At 34.9% G+C, this 21,450-nt stretch overlaps 1 protein-coding gene across 1 annotated transcript in view; it reads left to right on the top strand.

Moving 5' to 3' along the window:
• The first annotated feature begins 1,013 nt into the window (after positions 1 to 1,013).
• LOC127881986 (nephrocystin-4-like) overlaps positions 1,014 to 21,450 on the top strand; it is a 121,081-nt gene continuing 100,644 nt past the window's right edge. Inside the window, exon 1 of the mRNA XM_052430325.1 lies at positions 1,014 to 1,187. Coding sequence (XP_052286285.1) covers positions 1,038 to 1,187 — 150 coding nt within the window. The 5' untranslated portion in view covers positions 1,014 to 1,037. The remainder of the gene's footprint in view (positions 1,188 to 21,450) is intronic.

Genomic DNA, 21,450 nt, shown 5'->3' with positions numbered 1-21,450 from the left:
TATCCTACTAATTCACCCTGTTGGATGGGTGGATATTTATCAAACTTGGTTGTAATCATATTATGTATACCTTGCTGAGTCTTGTGGTTCAAAAACTGACAAATAAGGCAAAGTCATTGATAAACCTTTTCACAAATTATAAAAATAAAATTTTGAGCAACACTATAACAAAAAACTTGATTGCCATTCATTAAGTGTGCTGTTGAATTTCACTAGCAATAACTTGCTACTCAAAAGGATTATCACTCTCAAGAGCTAATATCAATTAAATTCATCAGAGAAACTTACCGAACAATTTATGATGATTGTCCATTGCATTCGTCTAAACTCTTTAATTGCTACAAATGGGAATATTGATTTTCACAACTCCCATGCGGCAGCAATTTGTATTTATTTACCTATAGCTTAATGTATCGATTTGAATTTCATTAGTTGAATGTATCTTCTTCAGCAAAAGACCTATAAAATACACGTATTTTATAGGTCTTTGCTTCAGCCAATCAAATAGCTCAGTTTATCACTTACAATCAATGAAGCATGCAGTTTAGCTGGCAAAGATTAGATCGTCTGTAAACAGGCCTGGGGGCTAAATCACACTAATCGACAGCTGTTTATGGCTAATTAAGTGCATATGATAGGAAATACACAAGAGGATATGTTTGAAACTTTAAGGGGCTCATTAAAAAAAAATCGTATTTAGCCAGCTAGCTAGCCCGCCACCTAAATACGCCCCTGTACTAACGTTGTATTGATATCACAGAAGGGAAGCTCATATATATTGTTTTATATATGCTATAATAGAGTCTCTATTATAGCATATATTTAAAAAAATATATAAAAAATATGGGCTTCCCTCCTGTGATTGATATGAAACCGGCAATCGTGATACATCGACTATCTCCGGAATCCTCTGTAACATTTAAACATAAATCGTCTGCTGATCCAGGGTGATCAGACCGGCTAGAACGATGGTCGTTTCGACCGATACAAAATTGTGCGATTCGCACGACATGTAAGTTTTGTTACATAGTTTACAAATGGCGGCGGTCGCAACGGGTAAATCTTGGAGAGAATTCTTCGAGAAAAACTTGCATTTGCCGGCCGCGTTTGACAGGGAACATGTCGCACAGGATATATCTACACCAATTTGTATTGCATTAACAAATGTCGAAGGCATAAATCCAACGGTAAGTCGTGCGATGCAACGAAAATGTTTGCATTCTGCGTGTTGAATCTTGTTAAATTTGAGCATAATGAAAAATAGTTGCAATAATTTAACTCTAAGCTTTATAGCCCAATGGGCTGCTTCGAGTTGCAATGCTCTCTCTCTTGTCCATGGGTGCAAAATGTTATCAAAAATGCAAGGGTTAAGAAACACTGAAACTGCAAGAAATTATTAAAGTTTACCTATCTAAACCACAAACTCATCCAAATGGTACCATTAAAGCAAGAAATAATTTATTTAATTGACTTAGGTTTTGTTTTGTACGCTGAATCAGCCATATTGGAAAATTGACCCAATATTGGTTAGGTCGCAGTACACCAATATTTTGCATGTCGGGTAATGTGCTCCAGCCTATAAAGTCAATTACGATGTGGTATTTGATACAGAATACACTGTTTCAAATTTAAACATAAACTTGTCAGCGAGAAAAGTGTGTTAAAACATCGTCATGTTTTTATAGGGTTCATGCAAAGGATAACATCCGTAGGTTGCGATTCAGGTAAATTTAACATGTTTATGGAGTTTATTCATTATTTTTCTCAATTTGTCTCAAACGATGTCTTTTTAGTGAAACGCACGGATTCACTGCGCTGAAATGCACCCATGTTTATAAAGCGGTGCATATGGACTGCCAGAGCCGCCATTGCAAAAATTATCAAAGGCTCTGGGAGTCCGTTTATATGGACTTAATGATAAATAGTGTATTCCAGTGTTGTAAATACTTTACTGCACAACTGAAGCATTCATTTACAGTTTATTCTTCATAAATTCAATGCATACAAATATGTAGACGAAGACAATGAAGAAGACATAGACAATTCTCTAAGTAACACAAATAGCCACTTTTCCTGTTGGTTCCGTTACCTACGCATTCAAACTCATGCATGCATACAATGAATGTGTGCATAATTAAGAAAAATATGAACTTAAAACAAAAAAAATCCATGTTTCATAAATCAATTTGTCAACAAACATGTGTAACATCAATAAACTTGCCTAGGTTGGTGTTAAGGAAAAAAAAGTAGTAGCCAAATTTTAGAGCTACATGTACAATGACAACGTAATTTACTCAATAAATAACTTGAGGGCTTAAGTTGGTTAAAGATATCAATGTAATTGACATAGGATCGAAAATCAGCTCTCAAAATATTCATCAAAGTCTATACATGAAAATGCAACAACAACGAAACAAATGAACTGTGAAAAGGGGGTTGAATGCATGTGCAAAAAAATATTCTCAGATAAGCCTGTGCAGTCTGCACAGGCTAATGTGGGACTACACTTTCTGCTTTTATATTTTTCGTTTAAAGAAAGTCTTCTCTTAGCAAAAATCCAGTTTAGGTGGAAAGTGTTGTCCCTGATTAGCATGTGCGGACTGCACAGGCTTATCCGAGATGACATTTTTACATACATCCTTTCAACCCCCTTTTCATAGAGTGCGGCTCATTTGTTTGGTAATTGTTGTATTTTCATGTAATAAATGTCTTACATTACTGAATATTTGTGAAAATACATGTGTTGTTATACATGAAATCTGATTTGTTACAACACCGTTATGTATATTGTAAATAAAACAGGTGTCCTTTTTTATACTAAGTTTTGCTGACTGACATCTCTTACATACTATAACTGCAACACTTACAAGGTTTAATAACAGGATTGTTGTTTGATATTACATGTGCATAAATGTATTTAGGAATTCATTCTACAGAAAACGTCATACTGCCTTTGCATATATTTTTTTTAAGAGTTTTGTTTTATTGTCTGGCATTTTTGAAACAAAATACAAGTTAAGTACAAAATTTAATGTACCGATACATATTACATGTGCATAAATGTATTTAGGAATTCATTCTACAGAAAACGTCATACTGCAGTGTTTTTTTTTCAGTTTTGGGGGAAGGGGGTCGGGTCCCCTGAGAGGGGGAAAATTCGCGCGTAAATGGGGAAAAGGGGGAAATTTATATGCTTAGCTAGTATCAGTACAAAATCAAGTTTTAACACTATAATTCACCATACAGAGGGAGAAAAAAATAATTCAAACTCTTTTATCCATTAACATGTTGTGTTCATGTTCAAAGTTCAACATTTCTGGGCTTTTCAGCGAATTTATCAATTACTCTGGTGACCTCCTCTTCACCAAGTCTTTCCGTGTGCAGACAAAGTCTGATCAGGGACTTCAGTGTAGCTTCCCCAAGCCTGTTTCTCTGTGGCGTGCAAAGCAGGTTGAGCAAACTAAACAGTCTTTCAACACTCTCTTGACCGGATGTTTCTGGCGTTTCACTGCCGGCATTTGAAGAAAACTGACTTTTAAGTTGTACTTGTTTGAAAAGAATATCAATTTATTTTTAAGTTAAAACAGATTTGTCAATTTTTTTACGATAGCTTTTGTTGTTGTGCTAGGCCTAAATTAAAATTAAGTTTGTTTGCCCTTTACCGACCGACCCACTTTTTACCCCACGACCCATAAAATTTTATTGCGATTTCTGAAAACGTATTTTTTTTATTTTCGTTTTTTTTCGCCGATCATTAAAGAGCCAACTGCAATATTTAATTGTGCGGGTATTTATATCCCTGTCCATTATTATCGCCCCTGACCGATTTAGCAGGTCGCTCTGATGGTTGGAATTTCATATGCCCCAGCAAGCGTCTATAACCAGCATCGCGATCGGCGGTGTTCCGTGAAAATGGCGAACGACATCATACTTAACTATTGGTTCGCGAAAGTAGTCTGACATATACGAGTTTACGTTCGTTGCACACATGTTGTTAACGTGATCCAAGATGGCGGACAATTAAAAGAAATAACGATGCTCAGCGAGGACAAATGACTATGGAATTTACGACGGACATCATATAATTAGTATGGATTAATGAAAAGAGCGTGTCATTCTACGATGGAGCATACGTTTTAGATACAAATAAAACTCTTTTTTTTGGAAATGTATAAACTGAATGACACAGAACAAGTGTTTGATAATTGGAATGCAGTCTACTCGCAAAGAAAAATACATCTAACAGTTACTGGATTATCGTTCAAAAATGCAAAATAAAAGATAAACATGATTTGATTTATATGCAAGTGGATCTGTGTTTAATCAGATTCATGTGCATATTCTGCTTTATTATGTTTGCCACTCTAAACAGTTTACTGTAATGGCATGTTAGTGAAATGGATATGTAAAGGTAAAATTATTTAATATATTAATGTCTCTTAGCTAAATACATCGACAAAACTCAAGTATATATGTTTAAAGCGTTAATATATCCACAAACTGAAACTAACACCCTTAATTTATTTCCCCAAATCAAGTTTTCATGCTTAGGTTAGTTGCAATAATACAACTCCCAGCTATTGACCCTCAGAGCTGTACGTATGTACTAGTAAAAGCTCATAGCATTCAAGAAGAACTAATGCTTATGTTCAATTTGCCCTTTTATGAATTATTTGCCATGCCGAGACTATGCACTAACCGGTCAAACACTTAAAATTGAGGCCTGTAAAAATGTCAACTGGCCTGTGAATTGTTTCTCCTGGTAGGCAAGTCTGGCCTGTAATGTGTGACGGTCTTTCGCCATGTCTGAATTTTTCCATTAAAGGCTTTGGGCTGTCTTTCTACACTCCTTCAATGCTTGTTGCATGCTAATTAAGCCCAATTTAAGGGAAAGGTTTAAGTTAAAAATAAAAGCTGTCTGGCAGTTAAATAATGACAAATTTATTTGAGCAATTAACATCATATAATGAACACATATTTGATGTAATAACACACAAGCATGCATTTGATATTAATATATGCAAGAAAAGGCAAACAAGATAATGTTAAGCTACATAGGGCTTTGTATACTGCAACAGTGCTTTAATAACAGTGTTTTAAATATTCATAGACTATTAGTGTATTAAAAATATAATTTCTCAAATAAAATATAATAATTTTCCTACCTACCTACCCACCTGTAAAATTTAGGGTCAGTAAAGGGCAAACAAACAATATTTTAATTGTGGCCCTACATGTTGGAATACGTATGGTTTGCGGTAGATGTCGTAAAGCGAAAGTGGTGATAGTGAACTACGTACGGTTTGCGGTAAAGGCTAAAATAAAGCAAACATGCGGATGCAGTTCAGGAAAATTTTAGTTAATTCGTAACGAAAGACGTATTTAAATGAGGTATTGATTAAAATTGAATAACACTTCCGAGAGGGGAATTTTAAAAATATTTTGGGGAAAAATATATACCACAAAGATGGGGGAATGGGGCCGAATAACACCTAATATTTTATCCAAAAAAAACACTGTACTGCCTTTGCATATATTTTTTTAAGAGTTTTGTTTTATTGTCTGGCATTTTTTAAACAAAATACAAGTAAAGTACAAAATTTAATGTACCGATGCATTAAGTAATTTTGAATAAATATAATCAATAATAGGGTCAGTTATGGCATTTTTCTTCAGGCCTGCAAAGTGAGTCAGATAGTATTTTGATTTAATATAATTTATAGAACTTACTTGACAATATAATTCATTCAATCAAATTTAAAAATTGCACAAATTCACAAAACGAAAACATGTAAGCCACATGTGAAAACCAGTCTTAATGATTATATATCCTAGATAAATCATCAGCACAGGCTAATCAATAACAATGTTTTCTTTCTCAAGTCAGGGGGGCACGCGTATACGGGAGCTTACCGCGTTTAAGTGAGAAAGTTGTTGAAAAACTTCAAAGATGGCGTCATTTAAGTGTTTTTCGTGAAGGAGTAGCGGATATTTTCACCCGGTAAGCCAGTTTATATTTATATTTCTTTAAAATGAATAAGCCCTTTCGGCTCTACGGTGTTTGTGCTCCCCTTGGTTTTTTGTTTCAAAACCGTAGACGTCGGAATAAAAAAGTTATTGAAGCAAAACCGTCGACAAATTTTTTGTTTAATTTCTTGACCTTCGAGATGTTGGATGTTCGAATATCATTTTGTCTCATAATAAACAGTATTTGTGCATGTGTACAGTAAAATATAACAAAAATCAAGAATATTTTATTATCTCGACGCGTTGTTATGTCTATTAATTCATTTAATGCCGAATTATAACGGGTTAACCCCCATTTTTGGAACTACAGTCGAAACTGACCTAGCAGCCACCTGAATTTACCGGTCACCTGCAGACAACGGTCAGTCTGGAATCCATCCGACGTAAAACACTCTATATTACCCTTTAACGGCCACCTGACCATAACGGCCAACGGCCACTATATTCCACTCTGAAATTCATGTTTGACCTGAAATCAACGGTCACGCGTCAGTCGTCTCGAGTCACGAAATTAAAAACACAGCATATTATTTGTCCGCCTATTTTGTGTTTAAAGTGTCTGAAAGCGGTAATTGTCTATGATATTATAAAAGCGGCCCGCTGCGAGTAAACAAATTATAAGGTGTTGAGAAGGTATCTTTTCCGGGGATAATTGTGGGGGTATTTTCAAAAGAAAATATGTCAGAGTTTATGACTTGTTGAAAATAATTATCGCTAAATTAAATGACCGCTATTTCTTTGAATTAGAACGGTACAATTACACCGTACTATCGGTTTATGACACTGAATCCGCTTTTAAGACTTTTACGGACGTGACGTCAACGGAACGTGACAAGCTTTATTTACTGAATGAATGAGTCGCATGAGTAAACAATTATACCAGCGTTGATAAAGTCATTGTTTAATTTAACAATATGAAATTAAATCAATCTAAAAGATATTATTCACTATTAATATTCAATGTACACGCGTAAGTAAATGTTGTTATTATGCTTTGTTAATGCAATGGGCATTTGTTTTACACTGTATGCAAACAACTGGGTGGGGTAACGACGTAGTAATACTACCAACTGGCCAACCTTCTTAAAATTGTGATCCGAATTCACCGGTCACCTGTGGACAACGGTCACTTTGATCATTTCCCTTGACTGACCGCTGAATTCAGGTTTGACTGTAAACTTCCTTTTAAGCACATTTTGGGACCTGACTTCCAATTGATTAACAGCTCTTTCCGATGTTACAAGGTTTTATGAGAAATAACTTTCGTGAATGAATTCCGCATTGGTGCGAACGTCTTGGAAAACATTTTCACTTGAAGAAATCAAGAGTTTTCTTTTTTCTATTAATTGTTTTATTATGAATTTGTATTATTATATGTTTTATCGCGTACTTAACGCTAACATTTAGTGTGTGTAATATAAGACATTCGACGGTATTATAAACACAGTGTAATTCTTACCTGTTTATTTTAACACATATGATCATACTTATGTTTGAATATGCATCCAACGGAATACTATGCTTACTATTTCCAGATATCTAGACGCCAGTTATATATGTTGAGGATGCCAAGATTAAAAAAGACGACGTAACGAAGTGTGTACCGCTCTAGAATGCGAGAGGTACATGAAAACCCACCAATCAAACAAAAAAGATTACGTCGAAGTACCTTGCCAAACAATCACATATACGTGCAATAAAAGTGTAATGAAAAACAGAAAAGGGTAAAGCCGGTTTGATACTAGTATAAGGTTGATGTAACCAAATACTGCCATTGTTGCGATTGGGAATACATGAAGCAATTTGGAATACCTGACATCTGCTTAGATGATGCATATCGGTGGATGTTTTTTTATGATACTTAAATATGAATTGTTTATTTAATACAATGACATTTGACGCGTTTTACCATAACGATACTGATACATGTATGTGACTTTGATGTGACACATTTTGGACGACCTTCTTTTAAACCAGTCCTGAGTTGGTCACTATATTATAATCGCAAAAAGTGAATTTGTAGTGGATAGAAAGATTTGTGCAAATGCAATACACGATATGATTTCAGTAGAAGTGATCAATATAATTTTCATACATGTATGTTTTTTCTCTTTTATACCTATGTAAATACATATTATTTATGACTGTTGTATTGAGGGAATAAAGTATTGGTTCACTTAGAAAGATTATTTCGTTTGTTCCTAACATTGCCTTCTAATCGTTAGTAATGTTAATATGTCAAATGCATAACAAATTAAATCCGACCCAAATCTTTTTTTTATCATGTATGTAAGTGCTTAATACAATTGAAATTTTATGCAGAGACATCATAGGAAGAAATGACGTAACACAGATAATGGTTTAATTTTATAACAAAGTGAGAAACTAGCATCATGACATATACGGAATAAAACGTGTAAGTAAGTAGCACTCATAGCAATTATATGTCAGACGTGTCTATGTAGACTTTATAAATAAAACAAAAACACTACAAACATCAGCTGTACATGTTTTGTTATGTTCGTGTTTTTTATTTGCTGTTTTAGTCTGGCTCTGTTGAAGGATTCTTTCTGCATATTCTACATTTAAACTCATGTTGTCCATGAATGGGGCATGATATCTCAATCCTCCCCTGATGTAAAATTCCTGATTACATATACTGCAACGAAAGATGCACTTATTTTCGCCCTTTAACCTGCATCATCTGAAAAGACAGTAAAAGAATGGTTAAAAAAAGTTCATAGCAGAATAAGGTCGACACGTCATAAAATACATGGAATTAATTATAATATTACTGAAAGATAAACGTTCTATTATCTCGTACATCAGCCACCACACAACCCATCTTCTTGAAAATATGTGAATTGATTCAATTGGTCGGCAGGTTTTTCAAACAGCATTATTATTATTCTACAGTAAGTAACGTGATTAAGAAAACACTTATATTGCACCACGTAACATGCTATAAAACTATAATATTGAAGTACACATATACACTTTATTTAAGATGGTTAGGTATATCATGTCAAGCTCTTTTACATATGAAAGGGCTGTTTGTCATTCGGAAGTCAGGTCCCAAAATGTGCTTAAAAGGAAGTCAGTTCGAAATAAGGGGGTTAAACCAATAATGTTTGCCAATAAATTAATTATCAGTGATAAAACGGCGTCGGTAAAATGAAATAATTATTTATATTTTACTGTTCACGTGTGTCAATACTGTGTATTATAAGAGAAAATGATATTTGTACATCCAATTTCTCGAACGTCCTGTAAGTAGAAAACAGATTTGTGGACAGTTTTCCTTCAATAACTTTTTTATCCTGACTTCTACGATCTTGAAACAAAAAAACCGAGGGAAGCACACACACCGGAGAGCCGAAACGGCATATTCATTTAAAATAATTATAAATACAAAGGGGCTTACCGGGTGAAAATATCCTCCCTTCCTTTAAGAAAATCCAACAAACGACGCCATCTTTGAAGTTTTGCAACAACTTTCTCACTTAAACGCGGTAAGCTCCCGTATACCCGTGCCCCCCTGTCAAGTGGATTTTCTTTTAAAAGAGACTTCCTTTCTCTTCCTTCCTGTCTACAAACAATGCCATAAAAAGGGAAAAGTGTCGTCCCTGATAAGACTGTGTATTACAATAAAGCCGGGTTTCCCAAAGTACTGCTTATATATTCATTATTAGAAAATAATAGAGCTCTCATGAGATTATCTGAGACTATGCACAATATACATTTATCATTCACTACTTAATCATAAACTTGTATGAGAATGTATTTAATAATTTTTTTTTTTCTGCAATTTGCACAGACCTTTTGGCAAATGCAAAGGACAAATACTCTTAAAATTGTGTTATATGTAGATACTTACATTGTCTCCCTTTAACTTCAGAACTTGTTTTGGTAAAGATTTTTAAAAGACCTCTTTGAAAATATATTTCGTGGTATAATCATGCAGCTGGGAAATTGAACACCAGTAGAATTTTTAAAAGACCTCTTTGAAAATATATTTCGTGGTATAATCATGCAGCTGGGAAATTGAACACCAGTAGAATTGGGCATGGTTACTTTATTTAGAGATCTGACTCTAATTTACAACTATTTAATGTTCACCAATAGCTGCTGCATACCGTAAATCTGCGAATATAATACGCCCTCTTATATAATACGCACCCCCGAGTTTTGTCGAAATTTATTGGTAAAAATTGAAAATCCTAGTAAAATACACACTGAAAAAATCAGTGTCCGAAATCGGACATTTCCAAAAAAATGGGTTAATATATTATTGTGTTGTGAATATAGCAAATCAATTTGGGGTTATCAACCATCTGTTTCACAGTAATACCCCGGTTTATTGATCGCGATGTGTTATCGTGCTGTTGTCATAACAGTTGCATAATAAATATCTCTGTATATTGTTTATATTACCGTTGATTGTTACCGATAACACACTGACCACCTGCTGACACCCTGGTCAAGCAGTCATAATTGCAAAAGAAAGAAACAGAGACGCTGTTTGTTTGTTTTTAAACATTTATTTCCATTTGACAATATTCAGGATGATAATAATTATAATAATAATAAAATAATAAGTAGGCAAAGTGGTTACTTCTGTTTTTATAGTAGTCTAGATGAATTACTCTTCTGAAGTGTTACAAACTCAATACTTTAATTAAACTTTAAATAAAATTAAACTGCTCGTGTTTTTCTCGAATCCCTTTAATTAAAATACGTCGCTGTTATTTAGAATAGTTTGGGAGTAAAACACAAATTAATTATCACCTTTCAATTTTAATTCGGCAATCGGCAGAAAGGTGTAATATTACGTCATAGAACTAATTATTTAATTACCACCCTATACTTCAGATATGGTAAATATTCGGAAGAATGATAAAGTGGTCAGCTTATAAATATTTATTTACGGGTATTGTCACGTTGTTGTTTTTTTCATTTGCTAATCTCTTTATACAACTTAGGGTCCGGTCGCTATTTTGTAGGCAGACGACAATATTAACTGTGTATTCAAAGTATACAGTGTCTGCGCGTGAATGACCCAATATTATCCGATAACTCCGCCTGTTCTCCCGTTTCATTCAACAACGTCATGTCATGTGTAAGCGAGCTCAATGTTGATTGGCCAGCTACCATGTGCACTTCAATAACAATAAGATCAAGCGATGTCTCATAATCAGGTACAGACTGTTTACTGTTCCAATTGCGAAGACTTTCATCGAAACAAAGATACAAATATAGAAAACCAGTCCGATATAAATGGCGGATGTTTTCAACTAAATATTACTAGATTTTCGCAAATAAGATTTTTATTGAGCCAAATTCTCAACATTTTCGCAAATGGCAAAAATGACGAACGACAGCCCGAGTCCTGTTGCCCCCCCTTTTGATGTAATGGTGTAGTTCAAAATGGCTGCCACGCAGCGAATAACAACAATTAAGTTGAACATTTTCACAGGAAAAATTTAGTTCTGCTCTAAATTCGTATATAATAAGCATCCCCTACTTGATGAAAAATTCGGCAGGTGAAAAAGTGTGTATTATATTCGCAGATTTACGGTAATCTAACACAATTGGTAGAAATATCCTGTTAGAAACATATATCCAACAGATAGTCAAGAACTTGATATAGTTACGAACAATTTAACACCATGATCAGAATGTCAATGCATTTATATTATGTAGAAAAGAAAATGTTAAGAACAACTTTTGAAAAATGATCTTTTCTTACTGTCAATGCTTACCAAATAGTTGTAATAATGAGTTTTTGTATTGTTGTAAAATATTTTTTTCTTTGGGTCCATTGCTTTTATATGGAAACCAAACTTTTAAGTTCATCATTAGTGTGATAGTTCTTCTTATGAATTTAAGTTTATCTAAACTCTGTGAACAGTTCTAGTGCTTTCTATTTAAATGTTCATTTATGTTGATAGAACATAGAATCATTTATTTTCAAGGTAAACATTTACTAAGTAAGAGAATAAACTCTGTATTTACAGTCTAGTAATGACACAAAAAAGGTATGTAAGCATGTTAAACATGTATTATCATATGATATCATGGAGTCAATTGAAGAAAAAAAGTTGGTATAAATATCAGAGACACTCAAAATAAAGAAACTTAAAGAATCATAAATGACCATGTTTTTACATGGATATATTTTTTCTTTGTCTTTCAACTTGATTCCAGAATAGGCAGCATTTCCAGTACGTTGTATTATGCCTTTATTATTGATTCTTTAATTTACAAACTGCTAATACACCACATCACTGAGTTTGCAGAATAAACGGGTTTTCAGTGATTTACACAATGGGCTGGACAGAATGTAAACACACCGTTAAGAACTTAATTTTTTGCAAATCTCTGAAATTATTGAAATATATTTGCAAAAACCTTTAAATGATAAAAGTAAGTTTTTCTTACAGTTTGTGCCGATATCTTTATTATATAAGGTATAAGAATAAATCCTTGTATATTTCTGAAATCAGTGACAAGATTATATGTTGTGTGAAGCATAATCATGCTGCATTTATGGTATTTCACATTGCCATAAGCAGCATAAACATCTGTCTTTAATGCACTAGCTGAAATCTTCAGAAAAATTGTTTCAAAAAGTGATTTGGGAAAAAGCACTTACCAGTGTGTTTACATCCATTAACATTTAATTGGGAACCCAACAAAGTCAGGTGATCCTGCACATGGTTGTTAGAGATTGGAAAATAAATATTGAGTTTTTAGCATAGTTGCGGTTACGCCACTATGCTTATGTTCGAGCTACATTTCGAAAACCGACATGGAACGGTTGACCAGTATGAAACCTTACCTGATCAAAAATCAGACGAAATATCTATTAAATATAGTATATGGTAATTCTAACATTTTTTATTTAGAAACATTTTTCTAACCTTTTCTTCCAAGAATATTGCTGACAACGTTTTTAGTGAATTGTTCTAAGAACGTTTTACGTGAAAAAACCGAAGAAACTAAAACAAATTTGGTTGTAAAACAATTCTGTTCTGGTTGATAGTGATCTCACACCTACTTTTTATTTCCTTTGTTTACTGTACTGGGAGAGGTCAAATTCATAAAGGCCCTGGTTTAAGGATATGTAGAATTTCATTGGTTAATTATAAATAGAAATTAACATATTCTCAACAGGAAGTGGGGCATAAAGCACTTTCGTTCTCAATCTCCAAGCAGAGTTGTCGTTCCTTGCTCTCACATACAATGTAATGTAACCGTCGTGCAAGAGATTGTTTCGTTCTTTGTAAATGTGTAAAAAAATAGCGGAGTACGATGAATGTTTTCTGATATATGACATGGATTCTGACCTGCCTTTCTATGGATTTAATGAAGTAGAGTTTGAAAGAAACAGAGATGTGTTAATTGAAATTAAAATGATTTACTTTGAGCCAGAAACTAACGTTACGAGTAGAGCTAACGGTTTAAATGTGGCATCGAATTTAATGGATTTGCGCAAATTCTGGACGAGTGTTGTGTCCGTAAAATTTTTAATGGAATGCCGTGAATTTATCAAGTCGGAAAAGAAAATGGATAGTTGCATAATGGTATGCGTGAAATAATGTTATTCTACCTATTTATTTTCATAGTTATGTCATTTTGTAACCATTCATATTCTTCACTATTTGGAATTCCTGTTTCTAAAAATAGAACATTTTGGTAGCATGAACGAGGCGACTCGTGATGTCAGAAATTGTTCAGGTTACAATAAACTAAATAATTGAGTCTGTACTCTCTAAACCAGGGACCTATACTCAGTATAGGTCCCTGTCTAAACAAATCATCATATTTTCCTCGAAGGCATGTTTTACACTTTAGACTGTTGTTCTGGTTTAATCGTTTGGAGATATTGATAGGGTAAGCATAGGTGTTCACTATTAAATACCTGAAATATGATAAAGTTAGAGATTAAAGTAAAAAATGGTACTGCAAACGGTTACAATCCACTAGAAAACGGCTGAAAAAAGAAGGTGCAAAAACAGTCGATTTTGAATTAAGTCGAATTCTTTGATGGTTTGAACATGACATATCTATGGGGGTCTCTATGTGCAAAATGTTGTATTTATTTTCGCTCAAATTTGTCGCTTTTACATTGAAACATATAAGGAAACTATTTAGTATATTTTGACCTAAACATTTACTTCAGCAGCAACTTCCCTGTATCTTGCAACTATGCTTTCAACGCCATCGGCGCTCTCGTTAGCTCACTGGAGCACACTTTGCTCAAGGTGAGCTTTTGTGATCGCTTTTTGTCTGTTGTACATAGTGTGGAGTCAACATTTGCCTTGTTGACACTCTAGAGGCCACATTTTTTGTCGGATCTTCATGAAACTTGGTCAGAAGATTCGTCCCAATGATATCTTGGACAAGTTACAAAATGGTTCCACTTTGTTGAAAAACATGGTTGCAAAGGAAGCGCAGGGCATTTTTCCTTTTATGGATTTAGTAAAGCCTTGTTTATACTCTAGAGGCCACATTTATTATCCAATCATCATGTAACTTGGTCATAATAATAATATCTTGGTTCCAATAATATCTTGAGCGAATTTGAAAATGGTTCCGGATGCTTGAAAAACATTGCCACTGGAAATTGCAGCTGTAATTCAGAATTCATCCCAACTTTGTGAAAGTTAATAAGGTAGGAGTGCTGGGACACACTCCAGGGCACACATAATGTAGCCTCATACACAAAAGGACCTCATGGGCTTCGAAATATGCTCACACATGAACATCTTTACATCTTTAATAGTGGGGATGTCCCAAAAGTGTACATAAAGTTTGCACGTGCATGAATTTTGTGTTTATTACTGTTCAGACAAACAATTACTATCCCCACCCTTTTCGAGGCGTGGGGATTATGTGGTTATCTCCGCTGTCCATCCGTCCTGGCCACTATCTCCTCCTACACTATTAGCACTAGAACCTTGAAACTTACACACATGGTAGCTATGAGCATATGTGCGCCAGTTCACTATTTGGAATTTTGATCTGACCCCTGGGTCAAAAGTTATGGGGGTTGGGGTGGGGCAGGGTCAGAGATTTTCACTCATTTTTCTAACAACATGCTTGCTGTCTGTCCTGGCCACTATCTCCTCCTACACTATTAGCACTAGAACCTTGAAACTCACAGACATAGTAGCTATGAGCATATGTGCAACAGTGCACTATTTGGAATTTTGATCTGACCCCTCAGGGCCCTCGATTTGCACTTTTTACCGCCGAATATCGGCGGCTTCCCCCATGAAAAAAGTATACTTTTTTTCCCTATTAATTTTCAGCTAAATATTCCCCCCTTTCAAAAAAATAAAAATAAAAAATATTTTAATTTTTTTTAATTTTTATACCTATGTTGCCAGCTGGTATCTTGCTATTAACCTTTGATTAAATGTATATTTTTTAAAATAACATTAAAATATAGCAATTTTAAGTGTTGAATGGTTGGTGAAAAGATCTTCTAAAATTCCCCTTTTCGCCAAAAACGACGCGAAATTGCCCCCTCCAAGGGCCCCGGCCCTCATCCCCCAAAGTGTAGCAAGGGCCCTGCCCCTGGGTCAAAAGTCATGGGGGTTGGGGTGGGGCCAGGTCAGAGATTTTCACTAATTTTATTAACAACATGCTTGCTGTCCGTCCTGGCCGCACACTTACACTATTAGCACTAGAACCTTGAAACTTACGCACATAGTAGCTATGAGCATATGTGCGACAGTGCACTATTTGGAATTTTGATCTGAACCCTAGGTCAAACATGCGGCGTGGAGATACGCGTCAGCCGCGGCCGCGCCATTTCTAGTTTGTTATTGAAATAACTCTTAATTTGTTGATTCGCAGGTGTAATTTCTGATGAAATTAAATTCTATATTTCTATTAATCAATTTTGTATTGATGTTTTATTTTTTTAGGAAAATCATATCTACTTGCTTTAATGGTTGTATCATAAAGAATTAATAAAAAGGTTGTATTCATACATCAATGTGAATTGGTCATACAATGGTCCAAGCTAGCAGTAATATTGATTGTTGTTGCATCAACATTTGTCGGTCATTGGTTATTGTAGACACGGTGCCTATACCACGTGACTTTTTACGATCTGTGTGGGTGAGTAATATATCAACAAACGCTCGACGCAGGTAAGATTTTTAAGGATTACTTCTTAAATATTTCACCATTTTTAATGGGATTAAGTGGAGAGCCCGCTCATTCATGAGAGTTTTCTATAGGTATCATGATTTTATAAAACAAATAAGTATTTTTTTTAGTAAAGTGCAACCGCGCATTTGGACGGTTAGAAAAAAGGAGGAACAGTGTGGGGACATTATTTTACTTTGACACAGAAACATCACCTATGGTGAAATTAAGCAATAAACTTTATGTGCGGAGCTTACAATATAACATTTTGAATTCATTTTCAGGTTTCTGTTTTATATTTACGAAAAAAAGTTCAAGAAAAATATGTTAACACAGAGCTACAGATAAGCTGCGTATTTGCGTAAATACGCAATAAAAAAACAGTGGATACGCAATTTTTTCAAAATCTAAGCGTACCGGTACGCAAAACAAACCGCCGATACCCAATTCGAGCCGCCGTCTATGCGTAATGAAAATTCCCATTTTGGGTTGGCCGTATTGACTCGAGTCTTAATCGACAAGCGCTTGTTTTATATTGTAGGTTACATTACACTAAATCATTGTGTATCCCTCCGTGGTCCATTCGAAAGTAGTGCCTATTTCTAAAGAGTTCCTTTTCTCTTCTTGAATATAAGCCATTTAACAATGTGAGACATGTCTTTTGTGGTTATTTGTAATATCCTGTATGTGTCTAGAGTACTTTGATGCCTTGGATTGGAAGCTAACTTAAAAGATGAACTTTTGAGGGTGTGTTTTCTATTGTGTGGGGCTTTTGTCGAAATTAGGATTCCGAAACGCGTTTTTCTACAGTGGGTTCATTCGACAGCGATTTACTTTCTTAGAAGTTGCGAGACGGTATGTTTTTGATTGCAATTATTGGAAGATGACAGATCCATCTTTTAAAATGATACCAGGTTCGGAAAAATTGATACGTCGGAAAGGCAAGAAAAATGCTGTGAAAGTTGTCAGTTTTATAATGGGACCCTATGGGAATCGGAATTAGTGTAATATAACCTGTAAGGTATTTCCCCAAGCATTTAGATGAAAACACATGCGTAAAAAAATGGCGTCTCGAGGAAGACGTAAACTTTCACACAAAATACAAAAAACCCGCATTGAATTCTTTTTGGTGGTTAATGAATTTGATGGCGAAAAAATTGCGAAGGGTATTGTAAATGACCTTATCAATTTGATTTTTTGTTCAGTGGACATTTGCGAAAGTATTGTAAATGAACTTGTTGATGGGGTTTTCAAAACGAAAGTACCAGCCCATTCCGGATAAAAAACAACTCGAAAAACATTTGATGAGTGGGTCGAAAAATTTCCTTGGCTGCAGATTGTTGAATCAGGAAGCACGTTTAAACTTATTTGTAAACTTTGCAAAGAGAAAAAAGACTCCATGAAATTGTCAAGTGTTTGGGCATATGACGGATCCCCTAACATTCAGATATCTAGTGTCGTTAGGCATAATGATAGCGTTGAGCACAGAAATGTTGTGAAGTCTGAAGTGAAGCTGGCAGCAATAGACTGCTCAAGTGTTTGTGGTGAGGCCGAGGAGCCTGAGATCAAAGTTTCACCTGAAGACACGAAATTGTTCAACACTGTCTATTTTGCAGCCAAATCAGAAATTCCATCAGACAAAATTAATGGACTGCTTCAGTTACAGGAATCAAATGGTGTTGACATTAAATATAAGAATCTCAGTTGGGATACCATTACTGAAATTCAAAAATCTATTGCACATGTTTTGAAGTCTGATGTTGTGAAAAACATTAAAAGCTCTGGTTTTTAATGATTAATGCTTGATGAAAGCACAGACATAACAGTTGAAAAGAGATTGTCAGTATGCATACGATATGTGATAAATGGCACACGAGTTACTCATTTTCTGTGCAATTTACCTATTGAAGATGGATGTGCTCACACAATTGTGAATTGTGTTGTTAATTGTCTTGAAGAATTGGAAATTCCACCTGCATCATGCTCATCCCTGTCTACAGATGGTGCAGCAGTGATGATGGGAAAAAAAACAGGTGTTGGAGTTCAACTAAAAGCAAAGTACGCTCCTTTTTGCATTCAAACACATTGTGCTGCTCACAGGCTGAATTTAGCGTGTTCTGATGCCATTAAAGAAGATGATTACATGAATAAGCTCAAAGCAAAATTCATTGCACTGTACGTTTTCATTAGTGGTTCCAGTTCTAGAACACAAACACTTAAAAATGCCCAAAAGCTGAGCTTACAATAAAGGAGGTATCAGAGTTTTCCCTAAGAATCGGCCGCCGGCCAAATTGACCGGTTCAATCGATTTTCTGGCCGGTTCAAATGCTGGTAACAAAAAAAAATAATGAGAGGTTTTGCAACTTTGATCGATGTAATTGTTAAAGTTAAGAAAAGACGAAATTAAACAAGCGAAAACATCGATTTAACATCGTTTTGTTTATGTTCTTTATACTTCCGTGTGTACGTTTTACCGAACAAGTATAATTTATAACGGCGCTTCTCATTGGCTGATTATTTTGAGTACGCAAATAACTACAAAACGGCGCTTCTCATTGGCTGATTATTTTGAGTATGCAAATAACTACAAAAATCGTAACCACATGGTTTTCTCAAAATGAAACGAACCCTGAGAGATTATTTCAGTGTGACAGCGCCTTCAAAACGTCAGAAAGGTTTGTATTGATGAAAATCTCGATGAAAATGCATGAAAGAAATTATTCAAACAATACTTTTAGTTGAATAAAGTTTGCAATTCAACAGTTCATTCCACCAAGCTTTGTCAAAGAACTCATGAACTGGCTTTGGCATAACCAGTAGCTTAGTTATTGACTTGTTTCAAAATTCATCGCACACTATGCACAGTATAATTATTTGGCACTCCCCTCACAATTTTTTTAAAAAATTAGAAAAATTCCATAAGTGATACAAAAAAAAAACAAGTAATTTTCATCTCTAAAATTTCTGTCCAAACCCCCCCAAAATGCACCATTTTGCGTCTAGATTTTCAAAATTTTTCGGGGGGGCATGCCCCCGGACCCCCCTAGCAGGAGTGCCTTGCTTGGCCGGTTCAAATTTTTATTTGGCCTGTTCAAATAAAAGGAAGGGAAAACCCTGAGGTATACTCTGTTCGATGGCTAGGCCTAAAAAATGCTGTGGAGGCTGTGTATGAGTCCTATGCTTCAGTTCTTGCTACACTGAGTCAGTGCACGGAAGACAAAAATGCTGTGGCTAAAGGCCTCTTCAAATATTTTAACTCGTACAAGGTAGCCCTCATTACAGCACTCGTTTTGGATGTACACACTGAACTTGCAATCCTATGCTGTAAACTGCAGGAGAAAAATTTTCTGTTGAGTCAACTTAGGCCATTAGTTGATGGCACCATTGCCAAACTAAAAGACATGAAAACTAACGATGGACACTTTTTGAAGGAAATGAAAACAAGAATAATTGTTCAAAATGGTGATGCATTGCTATGTGGGGAAAAGTTGTCATATTCTGCCAATATGAACTCTGAAATAGAGAATATCAGATTGAGCTACATTGATAGGCTCTTGAAAAATGTGAAAACTAGATTTAGAAAGTCTGAAACAGATGTATTTGATGACTTGACAAAAGTTTTTGAACCAATGACTGTGTTAAGTTTTAATGACTCTGATGAAGCACTTGAGCGCCTAGGAGCCTTCTATGGCACTGAGAAAACTGTCACCATTGAACATGGAAACCTGATTGAAGGGTTAAACCGAGAAGAAAAGCAAATACCACCGTTGATAGATTTTGAGGAATTGAAACAAGAATGGCCCAGACTGAGAGGCATGATTTGTGGTGCATACTCAAAAGTTACAACTCAACATCTGTGCAAATGTATTATTCTGCTCCACAATGACATTCTGCCAAACTTTGCCAAACTTGCATCTGTGACTCTCTGCATTGAACTTACAAGTGTTGAATGTGAAAGGAGTTTTAGTACACAGAATAGACTAAAAACCAAATACAGGTCCTCTCTGAGTGCAGAAAAGCTCAACACTTTGATCACTATCTGCATGATGGGACCAGACCCAGGCCTCATGGACATGACTCCTTGTATAAAGCACTGGCAGCAGAAAAAGCGTACAAAAAGAAGGCTGTTCGCCGAATACAAACCCAGAGCCACTGCTAAGAAAGCTAAGAAAGTGTAAAAATAACTATGATTTACTGACTACAACTTGTTTATTATGTTAAATATTAGTTTTATTCAGTTAAGAACAGTTACTGTTGAAACAACACAAAGAATGTGATTTAACATTGCACAAGGAATGTGCTATTGTTTGTTAAATTGTTATAATGAGCAAATGACTGTTTTGTCACAGAAAAATGGAACAGCCTATACTTCAACTGAATACACAACTATATGTAGGTAAGTTTTTGAGAAGCTAAATGAATGTTTTATTGCCATTACCCTATTAAATTGTTTGTTTTGGTACAAATACCCAATTATTTTTAATATGAGCGGGTATCATACTTTTGGATACCCAATCACATTTTCCATTACCCAATTCATTCTTATTTTGAAGGGTATTACCCAATTACCCTAAAAAGCTTATCTGTAGCTCTGTTAACAGTAATATGATCTGTGTGGTATACGTGTTTAAAAGGATCTGTGTGGTATCCGTGTTCCTACAATTTACGGATAAATTGAAATAATAACGACAATATATATTTTTTATATTTAATTTCAATTATTTCAATACAACAACAACTACTACTACTACTACACTAACTACTACTACTATTACTACTAGTACTTCTATAAGTAGTAGTAGTAGTAGTAGTTGTAGTAGTAGTAGTAGTAGTAGTAGTAGTAGTAGTAGTAGTAGTAGTAGTAGTAGTAGTAGTAGTAGTAGTAGTCGTAGATCTGTTATTATTATTTATAAATTGATTCATTTCAGTTACCACCTATTTGACACTAAAAATAGAGGAAACAGTTTCACGAGACAGGAATGCTATACATAAGGGGAAAATAGGAGTAAGGTGGGAGCGGGCGAGACGAAACGATAGCAAACTGTTGCCAACAATAAGACTGGGGATAGACGAACACAATTGAAATTTTAACATGTTGTGTTAAAGTATGCATGAGCGTGCATTATCATACGGTACACATCCATGCTTTTGTTATATTTCTTCGGAGAGTGTATACAATCGTTTGTTTTTGCATTCGGACATACATTCTGCAATAGAAATTGTGTCAAATATTACACAGGTAGACAAAAAGCAAAGGCA

The sequence above is a fragment of the Dreissena polymorpha genome, chromosome 5 (genome assembly GCF_020536995.1).
Source record: "Dreissena polymorpha isolate Duluth1 chromosome 5, UMN_Dpol_1.0, whole genome shotgun sequence".
Lineage (NCBI taxonomy): Eukaryota > Metazoa > Mollusca > Bivalvia > Myida > Dreissenidae > Dreissena > Dreissena polymorpha.
This window is presented reverse-complemented; position numbering and strand designations above follow the sequence as displayed.